The sequence below is a fragment of the Onychostruthus taczanowskii genome, unplaced genomic scaffold, assembly GCF_017590055.1.
Source record: "Onychostruthus taczanowskii isolate IOZ18803 unplaced genomic scaffold, ASM1759005v1 scaffold96, whole genome shotgun sequence".
In the NCBI taxonomy this organism is placed as follows: Eukaryota; Metazoa; Chordata; class Aves; order Passeriformes; family Passeridae; genus Onychostruthus; species Onychostruthus taczanowskii.
The window spans coordinates 370,447-395,824 of record NW_024507657.1 but is presented as its reverse complement, the minus strand read 5'-3'; the positions used below and the strand labels follow the sequence as shown (position 1 = coordinate 395,824).

The window sequence follows — 25,378 nt, the reverse complement described above, 5'->3', positions numbered from 1 at the left end:
CCCTCATAAGGAAGTTGTAGGCCGCAATGAGGTCTCCCCTAAGCCTCCTCGTCTCCAGGCTGAATAGACCAAATTATCTCAGCTGGCTCCTCTACGGCTTCCCCTTCTAGACCCTAGCCTCATACCTTGGAAGAGCCAGGTCAGATCCAGAGTTGGGTAGATGGGGTCTAGGTGGCATGTTGCAGCTTGGGTGAGGTCATAATTCTGTATCTTTCACGTGTATTACAGTTACTGGGTTTCTTTGCTAGAAAGATAAAACCGGAACTTCTTTTACCAAAAGAGCTCCATTTCTCTTGCTTTTAACCCTTACAGTTCACAAAGAAATTGCTTAATTTTTGGTCTTTTACCTTGATACATTTTTTGAATAATATGCTAACAACATGGTTAATGACTTTCTATGTTTTAAACAGATACTTATCTTGATGCTTAGGTAAAATTTTTTAAGAGAAAGCTTTTCGTCTGTTGAATCACATATTAATTCAGTTTCTTCTCTGCTGTTCTTCGTTCTGCACCACTGCCCATCAATACTTGTCTTCATTTCCTCAACAAATGCAACAGGAAAGAATTCGCAACCATAAATATCGGAGTCTTGGGGATTTGGAAAAAGATGTCATGCTGCTGTGTCACAATGCACAGACATTCAACTTGGAGGGATCTCAGGTCTGAATGAGTTAACTTCTGTTAAACACATAGGTTTCCCCTATCTAACGTTTTTAGTGCTTGTTGATTACTATTTTTGTTTATAAACTCTCAGTTTCAATTTTTACTTTGAGTAGCGAAAAATGTCCACATTTTTAGAATTCAGAATGCACTGGACACTGCTGCAGTGTGAAGTTTCAGAAAATTTGGTTTTAGTGCTAATTCTGAGATCAGTTTTTTCTGATCTGTGTGTACTTTAAAGCTGCAGTAAGACTGTTTGAATCTGTGGTAAAAGGGAGTATGTGGAGTGATACATCAGTTTACGTTTTCCACAGTGGATCACAGAAGTAGCAGATGTGACAGGACAGCTCTCGGACAGGATGTTGAGGAAATAAATCATAGAAGGCTCTACAGTTCTGCTAATGGAAAATAAAAATTCAGGATTGTCCATCAGTAAAGATGTATGTAGCCTCTGAAGCCTCTGTTTTTAAAATTTCTTTTATTATTGAAAGATGAGTCTCAGGTTTAGAAGGCAAACTCATCTCAAACAGATGTTTCACACATATGAATGGTCTCAAAATTCGGAACAGGGTGCTGGTACAAAAGGAGAGACTATGAAGTCTGGATGGCATATACGAAAGATAAGACAGATAAGAAAGTTGTGTTACAGTACAGTATAACACAGTCTTGGATGATTGTTTTTATAGATGAGATCCAAAAAGTGTGATGCAAACATAATATTCAGTTGAAGCAGAGACCCTGAAGACAGCTTCCCTAACATGCAAGAGTTAAAAAAAGATGTTATTTGAAGGCTAAATAAAAGTAAGCTGAAGGATGATGCTGCCAATAATCAATGTTTTCTTAAAATTTCTAAACATTAATAGTAACATTTAGCTAAATTGGGGAATTTATGTTAGATTTTGAGAATTAAAAATGAGTATGGAATTTATTATGAAGAATTGTTGGACTCAGTTCATCCTTTTTTAATATCAAGAGGCAGAAAAAATTATTTCTGTAACATGTACATGGGATTTTTTTACTATCTTCAGTTACATGGAAGCAACTACAAATAAATCACCTGAAAATATTTTTTAAAGTACATTAATTATGGTAGAATTCTTGGGACAAAATTTTGCTACATGTTCAGATGTATATTTTCAGTTTACTGTTTATTCATATATCAGTAAAATGGCTATTATCTAATTATAACAAGAGGGGGGAAAAAAGTGAAGGAATGTTAATAACAAAAAGTATAAATGAGACTTCAGAAAATGGTAAAGGTTGGTAGAGAGGATAAAAAGAGGTAGAAGAACCCCAGTAGTGAAATGGGGAAAATAATGAAATTTTTCACATCAGAATGATGCAACCTGCTTATGGAAAACTGTGTCTTGTTAGGTAGAGATGGTAGAATTGAGAGGTGTAATCCTGAGTGGATGGAAGTGTTAGTATATATTGCTACTCTGTTTGGAAATAACTTAACATGTATCAGTGTTGGAGTATTATTTTATGTTCCAACGAACCAACATTAATTACCAGATCTAATATTAACTTTTTATATCATGAAGGCCAAATAATGTGTGTCTAAGGGTTTTTTCTTTTTTTCTTTTCCTTTCTTTTTTTTTTTTTTTTTCTGTGAAGTTCTCACAGCATTCATTTTGATTTCCCCTGAGTTGCAGGACACTTCTGCAGTAGTCCTTCAGTTTTCCACACTTCCTTGATACCTCGTGTTCTTTGTTATAGTTCTAGTCTACCTTGGCTCTGGCATAACAATTGACTTCAGTAAATTAGTTTGTTTGTGTGTACACTCAAAACAAAAGGGCTAATTCAGGTAGTTGTGAACTTCAGTGAACTTCAAGTATTCTCTTAGTGTGGTGCCTGCTGCTTTTCCTTGGCATAAAGCAGTTCCATCTGAGATGGAAGCTTATTCAGGGTTTTCATGGATAGAATGACTTTATGTGTTAAGGCTTTTGTCCTCAATGAAACCTCAGTGTTTTGAAAAGCTTTTCATGTTATAGTAATCAAATGACACACAGATGTGAACAGGGTTAAAGATGATTGTGTGTCTCTTCAAACAGAAGATTTCTCATGAATCTTGTAATTTGTTGTGAAATTCTTTTATTTTTGTTTCTCTCTTTTTGAAGCAAGTTCTACTGTCATTGTTGCTTGATTTTTTTGAAACCTATTGGAATTGGGTTTCTGTCAAAATAGTAAAATTTCTATTTGCACAGCTTGTCGTGAAGCAGCCCCATGGGGTTTTTTGTGTATCAAAATAGATAAGAATATTATAAGTAATTCCACATAAAGAAGGTTAAAATAATTTTTGAAACCCCTGTATTTCATTGGGAAACTGTTTGAAAGTCTGGGTCACATTGATGACCTAAATATCTAGTGGCCGGCATTAAAAAAATAAAATGTTGTACAGGTCTATAATACCTTTTGTCTTAGAAAAGTGTTTTTGTGAGAAAGAGCAGAAGGTTAGTTGAAAGAGCCATTCCTAAGAACAATTAATATGCTAGGTTTATGTATATGAAAAATAAATAGTTCTCAAGAGAAGCTTGGTAGGTTCTATCAATAGCTGACTTGAAAAGAAGTAGGTATAAGAGAAAGGCAAGTATTATTTGTCTTCTAGGAAGGAAGTTCTGGTGTCTCACAGCTCACTAATGTTGTAAGATAGGAGAGCAACCTTCTCAAAACATTAAGGCTTATTTTTTATAGATAGTAGATACATAAAAATGTTACCATGATTGAGCGCTGTCAAACATCTCAAAGCAAAAAGCACAGAGGAACTCAGAAAATGGGGAGCAATCCACAGTGAAAGGCAGTTTTTCAAAAAAAGCACTTGGTGGTCAAGTGAAAAAAAGTAGGAATTGGGTATTTCACGTTAAGTATTCTGAACAAGTTTTTTCTAATTCAGCTTGTTGAACCCACAAAGTATTAGAGCACTTCTATCACGTTTAGGATACAGACTGCATAAAGGCAGCCAAAAATCCATTATTTTTGTCACAAATACCTAGTGTTCCTTTATAAAAGAAATTGTCATTCAGCCAGAGGAGTAGAATGACAGACAGCCAAGGTAGAGGATGATGATAAAATCATATGCAGTCTGTGACTCTGTGCTCTTCTAGTAATGATTCTTAATTTTTTAGTGCTGAATTGTGCAGTGCTTGTCTTCTGACGTTTTACAAAACAAACCACACAAGGTCATTTGTTCAGGTGATGACAAAGAATCTTATCCTCAGCAACACAGCAAGATATTTACTTTGTTAATGTAAGAAATGTGTTACAAGGCCAAAGTAGTCATTCTTGAGAGTCCCCTCATGCTGGAGGTTAAAGAGAAAATCTGATGTACCAAGATTCTTTGGATACTACAGAATGTTTGAGAACACATGTTCAATTTGGAGCAAGCCCTATTTTTTTTTTTTTTGCAGTCTTTTTAGATCTGAGAGGAAAGAAGAGATGAACTGCTTGGGATAAATTATTTTCCTTGTTGCCTCTTTGGATTTCAGAAAAAAAAAAAGATAATTAAATGAGGGTTAGCCATTTGTCATTATTAATTGTATTGCCAGATGATAACTCGTGTTTTAATTATGATGCTTACTGCTGAAGTCTGTTCCTTTGGCAGGTTTTCAAGGGTGTTGTGATCTGGTGAAAATGCACAATAGTTCTTATGGTACTAGAAATAATAAGAAAAATAGTAACTAGATCTTTTAGATATAATGCCTTGTAAGAGTTGTTTCTCTGCAGCTCACTACTGAAAAATTTCTTCATTTAGAGCATGAAGAGTGAATGTTGGCATTTCTTGGTATTTACAAATGCCATGTACTCTGGAAATTTAGGTCGATGCTGTGAATTTCTGATTCTGCTTGACTTCATAGTTCTGACAGAGGTTTGTACCTGTACTGTAGATCTACGAGGATTCCATTGTTCTTCAGTCTGTGTTCAAAAGTGCACGACAGAAGATAGCCAAAGAAGAAGAAAGTGAGGATGAAAGCAATGATGATGAAGAAGAAGATGAGGAAGAAGAATCGGAATCAGAATGTGAGTCCCCAGCTAGATACTGACAAGGAAATATATCAGGGGATGGAAGAGCAGATTTTGCTGCTCTACATGGAGACTGATTATAGGGTTCTGTTTTCTGTTGGTGTGCCGCTTCTCTTCCCCCGGCTAGCTGATGTGAGAGTGAGGGGCGGCAGTTTTCCCCCTGGAGTTCCTTGAATCCCAGTTGTCAGTTGTTTCGGCGCAGTATAAAACACAGGCAGCGCACAGGGGTCCCAGGGAAACTTTATTTGATGGTGTTTCTTCCCCTCTTTCTTCCTGGGCCCCCACTAAGGGGCCGACAAAGACTTATATCTGAGGGGAAAGGCAGGGGCAGACCCAACTTCCAACAAATCAGGAGAGTTGGGAGTAAAAACCCAGGCGGGGAATAACAGGAGCGAACCAATAAACTTCCAAGGAAGAAAAACAGTTTTAGGAAATGGGTAAAATTTGGAGAAATAGAAACTAGAAACTAGCTGACGACATTTCTGGGAAAAGGGTGGAGACAAAAGAAAAAACCAGCACCAAAGAAAAACACTAAATCACAAATCAAACCATTGACCCACTGATAAAACAAAAAGCACGATACAACATTGGTGGAAGTAGTTTCTTACTGAGGTTGCTTAGGTGTTACATTGTTTTGGTCTTTCACCTAGGTGTTCTGGCTTACTTCTATTTAAACTACTCCTAAGCCAGAAACAATTTGTAGAGGTGATGTGTGGGCTTTGTGGGTAATTGTTTCTAAGTCCTTCAGGGCCTGTTCATGCTTCTTGTAAATGGAAGTGCCTGGAAAGGCTAGAGACAGTCTTTATCGACAAGTGGTCAACCTTCAGGCATGATGTGACATACAGAGTTCATCACGTGGTTAAGAACCAAATGATGTTGAAAACACTCTTCAGTGTGACAAGGACTAAGTGAAACTCTGATTGTTTCGGAATGCTCATTAAGTTCCTGCAGGTTTGGAAACATGATGAAGTGGAAAAGGATGGATTCCTTCATTGCACTTTGTGCCATCCAGTACATCTATCCAAATTCCAGCTCTGGTTACAGAAGCTATAGTACTTGGCTCTGAGTTACCCTTTCAAGTGTGTAACATGTGTGTGCTAAGCGTGCAACTTCAGTAGCTCCTTTGAAATGAATGGATATTCTGGAATGAGTGGATATTCTGGAATCAGAATAACATGTACTTTAGAAATGTGTCAACTCAAAATTCACCAGTGACCTCCACACAGAATTTCTGTACTTTAAAATACAAAAATGTCTGTTTATACAAAGGCTAAATACTCTTATGGTAAGGAAGAAAATACTTTTAAAGTACATCTTTTCGAAGGACCATATACTATCTGTACACACCATACATTCTGAGAATCAAAAGAAAATGGATATGGCCAGCTAAAAGTTAGTCTTTATAGTTCAGTATATTACTGTTATAGCTATTAAAAACAAGATAACTAAAAGCAAATACCTTGCTTTGTTGTTCCACAGTCCATGTAAAGTCAGAGGGGATTGCCTTTTCAGGCTGCTACCAGAAGAGAATTTATGTGAACAAGAGACAGCATTCAAAGTTGATAAGTGAATGTTACATTAATGTACACTGTTGAACCTTTTGCAGCAAAATCAGTGAAAGTCAAAATCAAGTTAAATAAGAAGGATGAAAAAAGTCGGGAGAAAGGAAAAGGCAAGAAGAGACAAAGCAGAGCAAAAGTCAAGCCTGTCGTGAGTGATGATGATAGTGATGAGGATCAAGATGAAAATGTAAGTTTTGTTCAGTGAGACTGTGGAAGTGGTTGCAGTGATTGCGTCTCTGCCCTGTCCTGCTTGCTGTCAGAATTCTCAACTATTCATGCTTAAGCATATATCTAAATTGTAGTGATCATCCTGAGAGAATTGGGTGGGGGTGTTAACTGTACCTGAGTGCGCTTATGAGATGTGGTCCCAGTGCTGGAAGACAAGAAGTCTAAGAAGTTTGGATCTTATTTCTTCGAGCTGTTCCTACATTCATTGAACCTTTAAGTCTCATGGTCTGTTCACTTTTGTCCACAGATGAAAAACATACAACTTGATTATTTTTTACCTTTTTTTTAGTGGGTGCTCCTATTATTGCAACAAATGAAAATAGATGTCTTCCCAGTTGTTTTTAAATGTCTGGATAGAAAGAAAGAGCTGGTGTTTCCTGACTCTCTGTCTTTCCTCTCTAAAGTCTACAGCAATCAGATGAAATTTCATTAAAGAGGAATACTAGATAACACAGTACCTTTCTTCAGGCTGTCTTGATTTGTCAGTTTAATTGTCGTATTTCTTCCTCTTACTTCCTTTTATTTTTCCTTCTTTAACAAATTCCATAGAATAGCTGGAAAGAATTTCTGACTTGTCTTGTGTCTCTTACCTCTAGGACCAGTCGGAAGCAAGCGGAAGTGATGATGAGTGATCCATAGGGTTTATTTTCTTGGCAGAACTGACCCCTTCCCCTTCTCTTCTCTTTTCTCCTATTTTACACCCAGTGAATTCTTTTTGTCAAATAGACATCGGGTTGTTTCTGTATTCTCATTCTCTATAAATTAGCTTTAGGATAGTGCCAGACAAACATATGATATCATGGTGTAAAAAAAGGCAAAAAAGTGTAACACATTGTGACCAAATGGGCCTCAAAAACAACAAAGAAACCTTTTGAGGGAAAATGTGGGTTGGTAGTATATTTCTATGGGCTGGTTTTGACTTGGTAATGGTTTGATTGTGCCTGGTTTTATCATTTGATAAGGTTCTTTTCAGTGGCATCAGAAAGGCAGCAAAAAGAAGTTTTTTGTAGCATTGATAACCAGGAGAAGTCATTAAAAGCCACTGGTTATTTTATTTTTCATCAGGCCGTTTTCAAATTTTTTATTTGTCCTCTATTGGACATATTTTTTACACTGTGGTACATATATGCGACTTTGTTTAATAGCTTATAAATGTTCAGTAGTTAGCTTTCATATACCTTACCCCATATACATTTTTCAACTTTACGCTTGATGATCTTCAGAAAAGCCTTTTTGAATTGTATCAAATTTATGTCTACTGTAAACTTTGCTTAACTTTTTTTTCTCTATTAAAAAAGTTGGTTTAAAAATGCTATTGAATATTGCAATCTATATAGTGTAACGTATGGCTTCTTTCATCAGACTGATCTTCTATGTTACCAATGTGGATTATCACCTTTTCCCTAAAGTGTACTTAATCTTTGCTTTCTTTGCACAATGTCTTTGGTTGCAAGTCATAAGCCTGAGGCAAATAAAATTCCAGTAATTTTGAAGAATGTGGTGTTGGTGTTTTCCTAATAAAGGGATAATTTAGTTCAATAGATGCGGCCTTGCATTACGAGTTCCATGAAAATATTTTTATGGTAGCAACAAGAGAGCAGGAGTATCTCCTGTAGAGAGGTCTACTTTGGTCCTTCCTCAGTGTAAAATTCAAATATCTTAGAAGTATCTTCTGAGATGGAGAGAAGATATGCAATAGATGTTAAAGAATAATAAAATTGAAGTAGAAGACTGGTACCTTGAAATAAAAGCATAATTAATTACTTATTTACAATTGAAATGATGAAGCAATAAAATAAACTTCTTTATTTTTCTTTCAGGAAATGTATGTCCATATGCCTTAGTGGGCATGAATACAATTAGTTACGCAGGCAGTCAGCCCAGCCATAAGTCTTGAGGTATCACAGTGGTGATGCAATATGATGCAGTAATCTAAACATCTGAGCTATATATTTGCAGTTAACATTGCTACTCTGCAAAATCAAAACTTAGATTTGAACATATCTTGTGTAAAAAATGTACAAGCCTAGAAGCTTCTTTGTAAAGAGAACATTTCTTTGTTATACGAATTTCTGAGTGTGTCTCCAGTAAATCTCTTCATGCAGAATTGCAGTATGTTAACTGTTTCAGATTTTTGTAGCTCATTTGAAAAGTGATCAGTAAGTTGGACTGGTGTCCATTCGCTTGTATTAGCCCTGCCCTGAGAGAGGTCAGCTCTGCTTAGCTTCGGCAGTTTCAAACATCTTATTCCTAGTGTGAATGGAAGACCCACTATTTCACATAGAGGTGTCATTGATCTCAGAGGCTCACATTGATGCTACCAGTGTCTGAAGCAGCATTGCAAAGAACAAAGTCCTGGTGGACACCAAATCAGCCAGCAATAAACATGAGCCAGCAATGCATTATTTTTGCAAAGAAGGTATCCTCAACTATATTAGGAGTGTTTCCAGCAGGTCCAGAGAGAAGATATGTGCCCTCACCTCAGCACTGTTGAGATGTATCTGGAGTGCTTTGTCCAGACTGCAGCTGAAGAGAAGACGTGGACGTACTGGAGACACAAGTCCAGGAAAGGTCCACTGACATAGTTAAAAGACTGGAGCACATGACATACACGGGGAGTCTGAGAAAGCTGGCAGTGTTCAGCATGGAGAAGAGTGGGCTCAAAGGCATCTTGTTGGTGAGAATTACTATTGGGAAAGGGAAGGTGCATAGAAGGCAAAGCCTGTATCTTTTAAGGATAAGGACCAAGAGGCAATGGATGCACATGGAAATCACAGGCAGTGCCTATGAATATCATGAAACTTTTAGTATGAAGGTGGCTGAGCCTTGGAACAAATTCCCCATAGAGCTTTCGTCTCCCTTGGAGGTACTTAAAAGCCACCTCCACGTGGCCCTACTTGAGCAGAGGGATTGCACCAGATGACTTGCAGAGGTGCCTGCCTATAGTCCTGTGATTCTATGATGCAGGGTAGTGTAGTTTTCAGTGACAGTTTCATAAGACCATAGAGAAATGTTCTTTTTTCACTGCAAAATGAACCAAATCTACTAACCTATTACACATGACAAAAAGCATGTGGCAGTAGGCTCCAGTCACTGCTGGCCTAAAATGGATTTAAGCTGCCAACTTGAATATAAAAGGCACAGTATACATTACCCATCCCCAGAGTCACTGAGTCACTGATGACTTTGCAGTGACCCAGTTTCGTTTATTTTTCAAGAACTCATTATTTGCAGATGAGCATTTATCTGGATAATAAAAATTAGGTAAGAAGATACAACATTGCAGTTGAAATTGAAAGTTGCTTTGGGTTTGGTCAATAACTGTAAGTCATGTGATGATACCAGTTTGCATGAAGAAATACAATTGAATTCTTACTGCAGTTTCTTTTATCAGCTCTAAGTAATTTCAAAATATTTTGAATTTTCTCTCTGAGTTTCAGAATACCCCCAGAAGAGCTGTAACTGATTTTTAATATTGAAATAAAGTAGATTTAGGATGTAAGCCATGTTTATGCCTCCACTGCAGTTGGTCCTGTTATTTTGTTGAGGATTTTGATTCTTTTCTGCCAGAGTAGAATTTTAATTGGTATCGTGCTGTTTCTCTGTATGAATTTACTGTATTTTTCAAGATCAGTTGTTTTCCTGGCAATCTTAGTACATTACTGTATTAAAAAAAAAAAAAAAAGCTACTGGGAAAATTGTCACTTGTAACTTTCCTGATTGTTTACCAAAAAAAGGAGAAAATCTTTACTTAAGTCACCTACAAATCTGTGTTTAAGGTGGAACTATTTTGTCTTTTACAGAATTCCATCTCTAGTACAAAGTGACAAGCAGAACACTTGAAATACCTTTTCGACTATACCCAAAAAAGCACAATGCTACAGTCCATACTGAGGAAATCTAGCTAATTTCCTACTGTAGTTTCAAAAATAGTGTAATGAAATTGGAAATGGTGTAGCTTGGGCTCTGGTGAAGACAAGAAAAGTGAAGTAAATACCAAGATGTTTTCTTGATGCATCGGTTTCTCCTGGGAAGTAGGCAGCAGTGTAAGTGGGCCAGATGAACATTTAACATCTTTTATACATTTCAGATGCTATTAATACTATTTCTTTTCCCCTCACATCTTCTGAAAGAAACAAAGAAAATACAGAATGTTCTAATCGTTGATATAAATGGTTTCCTCCTCAAATGTGTCTGGTCCTCAGTGCAAAGTATTTTTCACTCCCTCAGCTCATGAATGAAGCTGAGGACTCAGTGATTGTGGAGGCATGAAGACACAGCAGATGCTGCCACAGCCTCTGTGCGCACTGAGGCAAAGGCAGAGCTGATGCAGTGCTAAGTTTCAAAGCTGTGTGCAGTTATTGAGCTGTTGATACGTGCTCGGTCCTGTCAACTACCTAAGTATTAATAGCTCTGTTAATAATGCCCAAGCTACTGTCACTTTTTCATTAATGCTTGGATGATCACATTTACCAAAACATAGTCTAGCCTCAAAAACAGAATATTAGGACACAGAATATTAAAAACAAAATTCGTTTTTTATAAAGGGATTTTTAGGCTGGTGTCTTGCTTTCCCCTCTGTTCATCTCCTGAAAAACCTCTGAAATATTTTAAAGTTCCTGCAGTTTTTAAGTAGGGACTTCTGACTGTATGCTGAAACACAGGTTCACAAAAGGAGCTAGCAAAAGTAGTTTATGTGGTTGTTTTGTCCTTAAAGAAGAAGAGGAAGTAGGTTCAGGGTTCAGTATCACTCACAGAGGTGAGTGATACACAAATTTGACTCCTTTGCAGTTGGCTTGTATATTGTTTGAGGAGTCACTCATCCCTAATCTTTCTGTGCTGAAAAATGGTGTAGAGGTGGGTGAGAAAAAGGCAATAAGCAAAGAGTGTGAAACAATTCACCAGTCAGCATTTACTGAACTCAGTTTTTGATGAAACTGGACATTGCATTCAGCAGGGACAGAACTTCAGGACTGTGCAGCCATATGAGTGTTTAAACAGCAAGGACCATATTTGGGTAGGAGGTAACTTTGTTAGTTACATTGAAGTTAAAATGCCAGGAAGGATTTTCCAGAGGCAGCCTGCCTGGTCTCTGTGAGGAAAGTCAGAAAGTATATTTTATTATACAATTATTTAAACATTATGCAAACCTAAAGTTGGCTGGAAGTTGGTGCCTCATTCTCTCTTATTTCCCCTTAACAACCAAGAGCTCAAGTGAGAGTGTAGGTTGGTGCAGACACAACAGTACTTATTTCTCATGCAGAAGTCATGTCTGTTCTCCAGATGCTAGTCCTTGTCTCTCCATTAGCTTGACAAGGAAGCTACAGTGTGGCAATGTTTACCATATTTTTGACTCTATGTTCACACAGAAATGGGTATGTTGAAGAACATACTGAAGTCTGCGCCTTGATTAGACACTGTGTATTCTCCTGTCTATTATAAAGAGCTTGTATTTCAATCTGTATGGTGTTTTTCTTTCCTTGTTATATTTGTGACCACAGCAGACACAGTAAGAACAAAATTCTTACCCAATTAGATGGTGACAGCTTCTATTTTCTTCCCCTGTATGCCAAGTTGCTGTCAAAAAGACTGAATCACAACAAATTGCTGCAACATGAAGTTATATTTTCAGAGGAACCAGAAAACTTGTATTGTAGATTTATACACACAAGGACCATTTTCATGATAACTTCCAATTTAGGTGGCTGTTTTGCTGGGTTTGTTCTTGGTATTCAGTGTCATGTTTTCATGGACAATCCATTGTTTTGGTGACATATACTGGTGTTTCATTGCATTTGTCACTTTTGGTGACATAAAAGGGTTTAAGTTTTGTATTGTGTCATCTGCCACCTGCAAATACAAACTTTACATCAGCTATTCTCATGCCAAAAGATGGAGATAAAATCAAGAGAGGACCCTGATACTGAGACATTAATTCATTGCAAGTGAAAGAGAACTACTTCTATGCCATTTTTTTTTTCTTCTCTGAAACACACATGGCTTTTGGTAGAGGTGAATTAATATCCACTTGTATTATTTGTATTATGGTTTATACTCCATTTTGCAGTACCAATATCTGTTATATGCATTCTCCCCTTAGAGAAGTTAGTGCTTAATTGTGCAGCATTACTTCCCCTCTCCTTTGTCATTCTAACACAAAATGAGAAAGAGGAGGAGGAAAGAGACATTGCCTGACGTTCCACTTAGAATTTTGCTTTTTCTGAGACCAGAACGCCTTGTTTCTATTAATGCAGTTGTCTGCTGGCATAACCCTAGGGAGATGTCAGTGCTCCTGCACTTTTAGAAGTTTCTTTGAGCTATTCTTATGGTCAAAGAAGAAAGCAGTGAAGCTGAGCATATCAGACATTCTGCAGATGCACAAAAAACGGTAAGTGTTCCATGTCAGTGCACTTAAGTACTCAGAAGAAGTAAATAGGTACTTAAAACTTTGCAGTTAATTTCAACTGCATAAGGGGCAGTCTAACCAAAACAAGAACATTTTACTTCTGCTTTAGAATACCTTACTAGACCAATTTCCACTGCTGTATCACTTCCCTGAATGTAACATTTTGTTCAGTGTCTTCATGCCATCTTGTGCTGTTTCTGTGTGATAATAAAGATTTAAGTCATAGACATTTTGAGTCATTACAGGAAAGTGATTCATCCTGGAGGATGGCCAGTGTGATGCCCATCTTCAAGAAGCATCAGAGAAAGATGGGGGGAGCTACAGGCCTGCCAGTCTGACCTCTGCTGTGGAGGTTTATGGAGCAGATTTTTTTGAGTGCCATCACACAGCATGTCAGCATGTACATAAACCAAGGGATCAGGCTCCATCAGCAGAGGTTTGTGATAGGCATGTCCAGCTTGTACAACTTGGTCTCCTTCTTTGACAGGGTTACCTATGAGGGAGACAATAAAAAGAGGGGTTTTAAATGCATTAATAGCAAAAGGCAGTGGAGAAATAACATAGTCCTCTTACAGGGTGAGAAGAGTCACCGCACAAACAAGGACATGGACATGGCAGAGGTGTTTAATGCTTTCTTTACCTCTATCCTCAATGCCAGTGATGGATTAAGGGGTCCCAGGGCCCTGAGTTGGAGGACAGTGGTTGAGAGAACTATAAACTCCCAGTTCCCTCTAAATCTGTAAGACCCAATGGAATTCATCTGAGAATACTCAAAAGAGCTGGCTGATTTCATTATGATGTCTTTTTCCTTTTTGGACAGTCTTGGGAATCCAGATAGGTCCCAGTTGACTGGAAGATGGCTGGAAGATGGCTGATGTCCCAGTTTTCCAGAAGAGCAGGAAGGATGAGCCTGGAAACTCCAGGCCTGGCAGTCTCACTTCAGTGACTAGCAAAATTATGGAGAATATTATTCTGGGAGGTATTGAAAACACCTGAAGGACAATGCAGTCATCGGTCACAGCCAGCATAGGTTCATGACAGGAAAGTCCTGCTTGTCAAAATTAACTTAATTTTATGACAGAGTAACCCACTCACTTGATCAGGGGAAGCCAGTTGATGCAATCCTTTTGGATTTCAGTGAAGGTTTCAATACTGCCTCTCACAGGATCCTTCTGGACAAAATGTCCAGCACACAGCAGGGTAAACACATCATGTGATAGGTGATCAACTGGCTGATAGGCTGCACAAAGGGTTGCAGTGAATGGGGTGGCATCAGGCTGGTGACCTGTGACTAGAGTTCCACAGGGCTCCACCTTAGGCTATGCATTCTTCAGTAATTTATGATCTTGAATGCAGGACTTGAAGGGACATAGATACCTAAATCTGCAAATGATACAAAATTGGGAGGAGCTGTTGACTCCCTTGAAGGTAGGGTGGCCCTGCAGGTAGACCTCGATGAATTAGAGGGCTGGGAGATTACCAACCGTACCAAGTTCAGCAAGGGAAACTGCTAGATTCTGCACATGGGATGGGGCAGCCTTGGATGTGCAGTCTGGGGAATGAGGTGCTGGAAAGCAGTGACACAGAGAGGGACCACTGGGTCCTGGCTGATGGCAAGTTAAACATGGTCAGCAGTGCCTTGGCAGCCAGGAGAGCCAGCCGTGTCCTGGGGGGCATCAGACCCAGCACGGCCAGCTGGGCAAGGGAGGGGCTGCCCTGCTCTGCTCTGCTCTGCTCTGCTCTGCTCTGGGGCAGCCTCACCTCGGTGCTGGGGGCAGTTCTGGGTGCCACAGCGTAACTGAGATACAAAACTATTGGAGTGTCCAAAGGAGGGCCATGAGGATGGTGAAGGGCCTAAATGGGAAGCCCCATGGAGCAGCTGAGGTAATTGGGCTTGTTCAGTCTGGAGGAGACTGTGGCAAGACCTTACTGCACTTAAAACTTTCTTGTGAGGGTAAGAGGAGAGGCAGGCATTGATCTCTGTAGGGACCAGTGACAGGAGCTGAGGGAGTGGCCTGAAGCTGTGTCGAGGGAGGAACAGGCTCCCCAGGAAAGTAGTCACCAAGCCTGACAAAGTTCAAGCAGCATCTGCACAATGCTGTTAGGCACATGGTGTGATTCTTGGATTGAGTTGGACTTGATGATCTTTGTGGGTCTCTTCCAACCTAGCATATTCTGGGATATAGTCCTTGGAGTGAAAACTAATTCAAAGCAGCTCCTCTAGGCGAACATGCTTCCCTGTCTGAGGCACGAGGATTAATAATGGGTAAGCTTACCTTTGGGTGAGCCAGCTGTGTGAGTGGGCAGTTCATCCCCTTTCAGAGCTCTGGTGAGTGCAACCATCTCATCCCCACCTGTAACATCCCTGCTGAGTTCAGCAATAGCCTTACTGTCTGTTCTGCCTGTGTCACTATTCCTCAGATGAGAGTGCTGCCTGTTTCTTCCAGACTAGTTTTTTAATAGCTTAATGTCTGTCTAAAAGAGATTCCTGGCCCTTGGGAGCAGTCATAACCTCAGTGACTAACAGACAGTCACAACTGGCTTCCTCAGTGCTTTCCAAGAGTTCCAGGAGAAGCCCATGTCATGCTTTCCCTTTCTATTGCTTGCTGCTGTAGATCCTTTAATGTAACTATGTGATCAGAGTTATATCAGCTGAAATCACAGACACTAATCCTACAAAATAACAAAGGCACCATATACACTGTGTAATGATGTCTGTCATCTCTAGCCACCTCACCTTTCCAGTATTCAGCTAGGGGTTGCTCAGCCTTTGAAGTCACTGAGCAAAAAGAAATCTCTAGTTATTTTTAAACTAAATGAGTTTGCACAATAAAATGTTTTTAACTCATCCCAGAATTGCTTCTGTCCAGACACAGGATGAACAAATACTGTGTCAGATAGTGACAGCTTCATGAAAAGTTAACTTTAAACTCAGAAAAATACCGAATATTCATACAGAATTCACAGTTATCTTTTCAAAAATAAGAGATTACTCATATGAGACCACTTCGCACTTTGCTGCTCAAAAAGAGAGCAAACAGCCCTCTGAGAACTTGCTAAGAGAGTGTCTCCAGCACATCATAACCTCCTATCACCCCTCTCAAACATGAGCCCCCACCTCAGTCTTATGGTATACTTTGGTGTAAAGCACTGGGATCCATCACGTGAGAGGTCTGTTTTGAGTCTAACAAGGTCTAACAGTATACCATGTGATATGACTACAGCATTCAGTCTCAAAAAATGCTGCACAGATAAACATGAAATTTTCGTACACGTTTTTAAACCTTAGAGTTGCAGAAATGTACAGAAATAGTCTTCTGTGAAAAGTGTAAACATTTCCAGGAAGGTCACACATACGTTACCTTTTTGCGTGTTCACTGGTGGGGGTATTTTTCGTCCTAGTTTTGCCTGAAAATACACTCTGTCTCACATAAATGTACCAATTGCCTTCTGACAGCTTGAATACCCAGGTCAGTGCCAAGGTTTCCACGGGACTCAGTTGTATCACAGAATCAGAGTATTCTGAGTTGGAAGGGGCCCACAGGGATCATCGGTTTGTGAGCTTGGCATTATCAGCACCATGCTAAACCAACGGGCAGCAACCCATCAACTGTGTCCTAAATTATCCTTCTTTGCAGAGGATTGAATTTTTCCTTTGAGATATTAGATAGCAAGGACAAATTAACTTTCCTATGGGCAAATCTGGGGAGACTTCTAAAGGAAAATGAAACTCAGTAAGTGAGGAATGAGTAGAAAGTTTCAAAAACACCTATTTTCACAATCAAGAAAGTAATTTTTGAGGTCTCTACAGAAGCATTCTGTGTCATTGAGCATCTCTTGATCAATGACACAGAAATTAGTTTCAGCCTCATGGCAGGCCTTACAAGCACACCTTTGAATGGCTGTGGGGAGCCGTGTTAGTCTGTGTAGCCTCTGAAAGCCACCTCTGGCCAACATGGTCTTTCCATTCTAGCAAGGAGCTTCTTCATCACTGAAGATAGCCCAGGGAAATTTGCTTTCTCAAGCAACTGATCTTGACCACATTAAGCAACCTTTGCCAGGAGTGCTCCAGCCTAGGAGACAGGCAGGTAGAATTAGTGCTAAATTAAATCCCTGGTCCTGTTTATGTAAGTCTTAATGCTTGCACAGATTATTGCAAATTGCAAAAAAGAATGTTTGTTGTGGGAGGTACAGACCTGAACTTTCATCTTTTGCTGTAAATGACTGGGTACCCATGAAAATATTTTGAAGTCTGAATGGGAGAAAACACTGTTACAGGCTGTAGTGCTCTTTAGGCACTTCAGTCATGGATCTTTTTAGTGCATCTCAATCATTTGCACTGAGGTGCAGAAATTCAATAGGAATTTGAGTTACACTGTCAATACCTAATGTAAACAGCAAGCAGATGACAAAATAGTAGTAATCCTTGTCTAAATAAATCCAGGTTAATTTTTATTTCCTCCAGCTTGAGCTGAAGCTACCATTAAGCTACCAGATTGCAGATCTTGTTATTGTTACTTGGAATCTTGTAGTCACCTGTTTTTATTTTTATTGAACAGTACTTCCTTCTAGTTCACATCTACATGACTGCTCCTACTTTCATATGAATGTTATATATATGGTCCTTCATGTTGCCTTTCTTCTGTGTCATTTGCAGACTCAAGCAACAGTTTTGGAAGGCAACTGTCTGTGGCAAGGATTAAAGTTGGTTTGGGTTTGGGGTTTAATGCTGTCCCAGGATGAGTGATGTGCTCTTGCCAGCTCACATGCTTCAGCAGAGTTTTGCTGGATCCCAAAAGTCCTGTCCAAAGTACCCCAAGGTTTGAAAACTAATATTTCAAAGATACAGGAGAAATGGGAAAAATAATAGTCAATTAAAAAAAAAAAAAAGCTAGAAAAAACACTGTCTCAGAATATTTATTGAAAGGTATTAAAAATCTATTACAATTGGAAATTGGAATATTTACATGCATGTATAAACTCTGTTAGATAATCTTCTTGCTCCACCCTGGATACCAGATTTACATCCTTTCCTTCCCTCGGTTTATACTTTTTGCTAAATACCATGCAATTTTATTTCCCTTCTCAGGCTCCTATGAGCTTTTACAGAGTTCATTTTGACTGATTCTTCTCATTGACCTTATTTCCTCCCAAATCATCAGAAGGCTGTTGTAGCATATGATGCTGGGTCAATATGTCAGGCTTTCCTAAGCGGCCAGAAAGCCTTTGCTGCTACAACTCCAGATATCCTGACACAACCCTGAATTTTAAAAAAAATATTTAAAAGAAAATATTACAGCAGAACTGCCAGAGGCATTTATACAGTCAACATGAGCATGCAAACTATGACACAGGTGGAATCATTAGATAGAAAAGATAATTACCTTTTGCTTTTGAAAAACTTAATTAAAAGTTTTAAAAGGTTTGTTTAAAAGTTTAGCAGTCTTCTTGCTCAGTTGTTAGCTTTGATGTTTTGCTTATGTTTCACTGCTTTCCATAGAATGGAATGGAATGGAATGGAATAGAATAGAATAGAATAGAATAGAATAGAATAGAATAGAATAGAATAGAATAGAATAGAATAGAATAGAATATTTCAGCTGTGAAGGACCTACAATGCTCATGTCACCCAACTACCTAAGCATTACAGGGCTGATCAAAAATTGAGGCATATTTTTAAGGATGTCATTCAAATGCTCCTTAAACAATGACAGGGTCAGTGCATCAACCACACCTTCTGGGAAGCCTATTCCAGGGCATCATTCTGGTAAAAAAATGCATCTCTTCTCTGATCCCTAAAAGACCAAGGGAGAGGACACCTCCCAAGAATCCTTGTACAGCACTGGTATATCTCAATCCTAATGGGAATGTATGAATTATGTCAAATGCAAACATTACCAAAGAATATTGATTTAAGCAACAAAAAAAAAAACCAAATAAACAATTCCTTTAGGCATGTAAGTACTTTGCTTTTTTGGGGTTTAAATGGGAGAAATATGTTTTGCAATAATATTTCCTTAGACAATCCATCTGCTCCTTGGATTTATGACAGGGGTGATCCTGAGTCTAAGCATACATATAGCAAAGGAGCACATTTGTGCCATTTCAAGACATTAGAAACATAACCCAGATTTTGGTATGTTACAAAAACATTAAGAAAACATTCAAAAACTTAAAATTAAGTTGTATAAAAGAAAGACTACTGCACAAGGATGGTATTTGATTAACAGCCATGAACTTCAGACTCTTTGGGGTTTTTTCTCCTTGCAAATTAATGCAACTGGAACATATTACAGGCAGACATTAAGTCATAATTTGAAATCTCTGAGACACTCAGTGTTCCCAGAGCAAAGGAATGAACCTTGAAAGAAGGGAAAATGAAGATCAGGTGCAAGGGCAGGGAAGCTGGGAGCTGCAGGTGACAGCGGGGCAGGCTCATGAGAGGACTTGGTCATGGGACATGGCCAATGTCATGCTTAGATGCTGGCCCACAGACTGTGGAGGATCAGTGGGTGCCATGGCCAGGCAGGGCTCACTGGTGACACAGCTCAAGCAAGCAAAGACCTGCTTAAAAGCAGCTTCCAGGGCAGGGCAAGATGACCTCTCTTGCTGAGGCTTTAAAACCTCAGGGTCTGGTTTACCAAACCTTTGGGGTTTGGATTTTTGGTTTTGCTTTTGATTTTCCTTTGAAAATAGAAACAAAGTAATTGTTCATGTTCTTTCACCTTGTCCAGCAGACCTGAGAAGGTACCAGCAGGGCTTCTCTGTGCAAAGAACAAACCAAGAGCAGCCCCTGGTGGATGGCCTCTCTCCCCACACTGCTGTGGCACAGGGTGGGGCAGGCTGAGGATGCACGCAGTTCCTGAGCTCCTGGCTGCTGTGGGACAATGAGGGGGGCCTGGCCTCCCAAAGCTCAGGGAGAACCCCACCTGCAATCACATATTCATTACTTGGTTCTAACACCAGGAAGCAAAAAGGAAAAGTCAACTCCAAGGTTGCCTTCTCTGTTTACACCTTCTATGCTTTGTTGCTAACAAAATACTTTGCTGGTACAGAACCTTTCATAATGTCTACATGTGAACCCTCTCACACACAGTGCCACCCTAGCCTTCTTAGGATGTTTATAATTAGAAGCCTAAAGTGAAGTGAGAAAACAGAGTTTGATAAACTAATTTGTACCACTGAATTTGGGTGCAGGAATTCTGTACCACTGAATTTCTGAAGAGCTCTATCCTGCACGATCAAGTGCAAGCCAGTCAATGTGTATACTTTGTACAGATGAAGTAGTGAAGTGAGACATAACCATTCATTTCCTGAACAACCCCACTCTACCAACAACCCACTATTTTGAGGTACACAAGTACCAAGTCCTTAAAAGCCAAGAATGGCTATTTTAAAACACATCCTCCTCTGGAAGGCAGCTGTGTGTATCAACAGGCTGATTACTTCAATCCAAAGTTTTACATCTCTGTGGGCAGATGGACTGTATGGATGAAAATTGCTATTCAACAGGTAGGAAGAGAGCTGAGTTTTCTTTAACCATCAGTTTTTAGAGCCTGCTTCCTTATTTTCATGAATATAATGTCTGTTTCCAGGGAAATTAATCTTTAGCAGAGAGCAAAAGCCAAAAGTATCAACACCATAATCAGCAGAAAAGTGCGGAAGTCCCCAGGATTAATGTATTGATCGAAATCACATTTAAGGGCTCTTAATTGTAATTTTTTTCAGCTTGCATATAGTCCTGGGCTGTTCCTGATTACTTTCTCTCTTCTCTCTGTTGCTTGTCCTTGAGTCCAGAAGGAAAAGGTTTTCCTATTATGGTCATCTTTTTCACTGGCAAGGCATCAACAGCTGTCACAATGCAAAAGCCAACCTGTGAAATACATTTAATTCTTAACTCAATCAGTAACTTCAGATGATCATGACTTCTTATTGATGCAGTCTTCTTGCTTTTCACTTGTAGCATACAGAATACAAACCTTGACTTTATTTCCAAGAAACTCAAAGCCGCTTCACTGTATCAACTCAAAGCCACCTTACTGTATCAACACAAGAATTAAAAAAAAATATTTCCTTACTTTGCAGGTCAAAACCAGCTGAAATATTCCTTCTATGACAGAATTCCAGCTGGTGGTTGACCAAGGAATAGTGCAGCAAAGCTGACCATTGTAACCTACAGAGTTTTTAAATCTTGTAATGATACAGAAATCTGAAATCTCAGACAAGAAAAGGAAGGACAAATTTTTTCTGCTTCTCCTGGTTTTTTTTGGCTCTTAGTCTCTAATGACTGTAAAACGATAAAATCCCTGCAGACATCCCTGCCCAGAACCAGCAGCCTGCACATGGATGTGGGTCACCACCAGCCCTGGAGTCTCACCCCATGTGACTTGGTACAGTCTGCTGAATCCTGTGATGGGATCCCGCTGTGTTCAGCAGGATCTTCATTCTGCCTGTGTCTTAATTAGCTGGCATAATACAGTTAGCTGACATTCAGATCTTGGAAGAGCCTGTTCAGGCTGAAAGAAGTTTCTTCCTGTCCAATTGACCTGGAGTCTGGAAAGATCAGCTGTTTTCTTTTCTGGCTACAGCAATTCATTCAAATAAAGTGCTTTGTTTGCCAGTGTTTTTGTCCCCTATTGCCAACTAAAGCCTTTCTGGGAGGTCTGTAAGTTTTCTCCTGTATAAAGTTGGATTTCTTGAATATTTATGCTTAGAGCTGTATACATAAACTAATTAAGAAAATAAATTAGGTCCATAAAAACTTGTTCTGTTGAGAGCCACAACAGTCCTGAATTTTCACTATGCATTTCTGCCCAAGTTTGGTCAGAGGGTTTGGTTCTCTATTCTTGTATGAGTTCAGCTGAATTGTTTAATCAGGCATTTTATGCAGGTGTCTTTTTCTGTGTCTCACTCTCCTTTTGTTCCCCTTAGGCTTTCTTGCAGCCTACTGTTTCTCCTGCTCTGTCCTCTTCTCACAGTTTCCCATGAAGTGGCTTTGGGAATTAACTCATTTAGTTTGGCATCTTTGGTCAGCATGGCAGCCTGGGGTGAAGCAGGCTTAGTGCTAAGGCTTTGGAGCATACACTGAACATCACCACCAGACTGTGACTCATTGAAAGTCACCGTTGTGTTCAGGCCCCCTTGTTGGTCCTGCAAGGGAGATGTATACCTCAGATAGCCTTGCTTTTGCCATATCCCCCATGTTTAGGCATTTTCATTCTTAGCACAGGTATTAAAATTTTCTTTCTTTTCTGTATAGTGGAACTGACAGTATCTGAAAGAGTGGAGTTTTAGCAGTTAAGGAGTTAAATGGCAGGAATATCCAGTCCATACTTCCTTCCTGGTACTTCAGGCAGCTTTTCTGTACCTATTCAATTCAGTTTAATAAAGAATTGCATTCCCACTGGGATTGAAAATGATGGTTCAGTAACCTATGATGGTTGAGTAACCAGCTCAACCTTGTGTTGAGCTCCTGGTTTTTGTGCCCCATATGGCTCTCTCTAAGGAAGCTGCAGCTCTTTTCTGATGATGAAGACATGCAAGCTAGAGGAAGGAATTAAAGGAATTTCATCCTTAAGTAGTATTTTTGGTCAGTGAAAAAAGGTGAAACTAAGTTTCAGCCCATGTCAGAGTGTCTAGCTGATCGGATGTCGTTCTCTGTATGCAGAGGTGCCTCTTTCCTGGAGTCCAGTCCATATGCTTTATGGATGCCTTAATTGTTCTAACTGCTCTGTATCTGTAGCCCATTTTTTAATGAGATCTATTGTGCCTTCTAGTCTGCAGTCAACCAGATTTAATAAAAATTCTGAGTTGCTTGTGGAATGTGATCTCAGGAGAACCCTACACTGTCTCTATGGCAAAGCGAAGCCAAATGAATCTTAGAGTTGTTTGCAACACAGATAACAAAGAGGTTCAGAAATGTAGCTGTTGTGAGCATTACAAGACTGGCATGAAAAAGACGGAGATTCCTAGACTTTCCTTAGAGGTCTTCGAGGAAAGTGGATGACTGAATGTCATTCTGCAAGCCAATGAAGACCTTAGATGGTGATAAGTGCAACAGAGGGAGCCAACAGGGAGCAGAGGTTTTTGTGGAAGTACACAAGATGGTCCAAGAGCCTTTTCAAGAGCAGCATAATGTCACTACAACAGCAAGTCAGAGCCTGACATGAGCCTGTGTCTGTAAAGTAACAGACTATTCTCTCCAAGAGGAAGTGTTTTACCTACTGTGCTTTTGCAGCAATAAACACCACTTCAAGACATTTCCAATACAAGAATAAACAGCAATGATCTTCCCTGCATGGATCAACAAGACATGGAGCAGATGTACTTGGCTGGACCTGATACTTACAAACCAGGAGGAACTGATCAGGAATCTGAAGATCAGAGACAAGCCTGGTTGCAGGAACCATGAGATGGTGGAGATTAGAACCCTTGAACAGCAAGACCACCTTGGACTACTTGAGAGCCAAATTTGTTCAGAGATCTGCCTGGAAGAATTCCAAGGGATATGGCCATGAATTCCCAGGAGAGAGGAGGAGTCCAGGAAAACTAGTGGATGTTTAAGGTTAATCTCCTCCAAGCTCAGAAATGGTCCATGCCAACAAGCAGAAACTAATCAAAGAGAGCAGAGGATGATCAAGGAGCTCCCCACCAGACACAGACATAAAAAGGAAGTGTACTGGAGATGGAAGCAGGGACAGGTGTCAGGAGGACTTCAGAGGTGCTGTCTGGTTGTAGAAATTGTCAGGAAGGCCAAAGTTTATTTGGAAGTGAATATGGCAACACATGTGAACACCAACATGGAAGGTTTCCACAAGGACAACAGCAGCAAAAGGAAGACCACAGAAAATGTGGCCCCACTGCTCAAGTGGGCAGGCAGCCCTCTGACAAAGGACACAGGAGTACTCAATGTCTTCATCACCTTTCTGATTACTGAGCTTGCTCTCAGTAATCTCAGGGACCAGTGGGAAAATCCAGAGCAAAGTACGTTTAGTCCCAGTGGAGGATGGTCAGGTCAGGGAATATTTATAGGTAAACTCCACCTACAGAACCCATGGCCCTGATGCAATGGACCCACAAGTGCTGGGGGTGCTGGCCTGTGTCATTACAGGCTGCTTACAACCAAAAGGCTGTGGAGGAGAGAGCTGTGAGGACTGGGAGGAAGCAAGGGTCTCTCCTGTCTTCAAGAAGGGGAAGGGGAATCTTAGGAGCCTGTGAAGTATCACCTCAGTCCCTGGGAAGGGGGTGAAGCAGCTAATCCTGAAAACCATTTCAGGGACATCTGCAAGAAGCATCTGCAAGTAGTTGGTATGGACTTACAAAGTGGAAAACCTGCCCAACCACCTAATGGCCTTCCACAGCAAGGTGTCTGGCTTGGTGTATGTACCACAGGAAAGAAAGACTGGGAAATAGTTACTCAGAACAATGGCCAGAGAAAAACTAGGTTCCTGCTGTATGTAATAGATTCAAGAACTGTTTACTTAGCATAAATTTGGATGCCTGCTGGATAATTTTTATATTAACACTGACAGCTGCTTGCTATAGCAGATGAAAGTACACTGCTGCTGCCCTCTTTGTGTTGCTTTCTTATTCTGGTACTGAATCTCCATTAGCATTTCTGGAGGAGTAAATACGTTGATTGGGAAAAGATGACTTTCTTTCAAATATTTGACATGGGTGTGTTATCGAGACATCAAGAGAAAAATGCAAAGATAAAGGAGATGCTGTTTGTCACTGTCTGCATCTTCAGACACCCACCACTACAAAAAAAATATACTTTATTTTTAGGAAGACCCATAATAGAGCTGACTGCCACCAAGTGACATCTTTTTATGAGTGGACTATGTTCAGCAACTAATGTGAATTTTGCTGTTAGAGTTGAGGAAATGTTCCTCACTTCTGACCACCTCCTTTTCTACTTGTGTCTCTCTCCCTGCCAAACAAAGGAAGGAAACAAACATGAGTAAAAACTGCTAAACTAGCCACAGATATCCAGAATAGGATCTGTCCTGCCTCTGTATCTTAACAGAAGCCAGTATTAGATATATTAGAAGAACATGGAAGAAAGGCTCTCACTAACAACTCAACACAAAAGAGAAGCCTTTTATTATTTTTAGCATTCTCATGGAAATGGCACAATGATTTTTCGATAGTAATTAGTCTTTGCCAGCTTTTTGTTGCAGGATGCCATGCTGCCACTATCTGTTATCCAGTCCTTCCATAATCCTCCAAGCCTACTGACAATAGATTCCATATGGGCTTATCTGCATGAAATCATTTTGTAATATTAACATGAAATGCTTTTCCTTTATGTTTGTTCTGTCCTACTACTATAAAGGCCAAATAAAGAAGGCATTTTCCCTGGACTTATCACTCATATTTTACCTTTGTGTGGATCCCTCATTTTCATCATGGCTGAAATCATGCCTAGAGAGAACTACTACAGTGACTCCTTTGAGCCAAAACCATGTATCTTTTTCCCTTGATTCTTGAGCTGTTGGCT

At 39.7% G+C, this 25,378-nt stretch overlaps 1 protein-coding gene across 5 annotated transcripts in view; it reads left to right on the top strand.

The window, feature by feature from the left end:
• The window catches only part of SMARCA2 (SWI/SNF related, matrix associated, actin dependent regulator of chromatin, subfamily a, member 2), a 118,862-nt gene extending 110,899 nt beyond the window's left edge, over positions 1–7,963 (top strand). For all 5 annotated transcript variants that reach the window (XM_041426898.1, XM_041426894.1, XM_041426897.1 and 2 more), the window contains 4 exons: positions 559–660; positions 4,545–4,677; positions 6,287–6,429; positions 7,067–7,963. In XM_041426898.1, the coding sequence (XP_041282832.1) occupies positions 559–660; positions 4,545–4,677; positions 6,287–6,429; positions 7,067–7,102 (414 nt within the window). In that variant the 3' untranslated portion in view covers positions 7,103–7,963. The remainder of the gene's footprint in view (positions 1–558; positions 661–4,544; positions 4,678–6,286; positions 6,430–7,066) is intronic.
• The last annotated feature ends 17,415 nt before the right edge of the window (positions 7,964–25,378 follow it).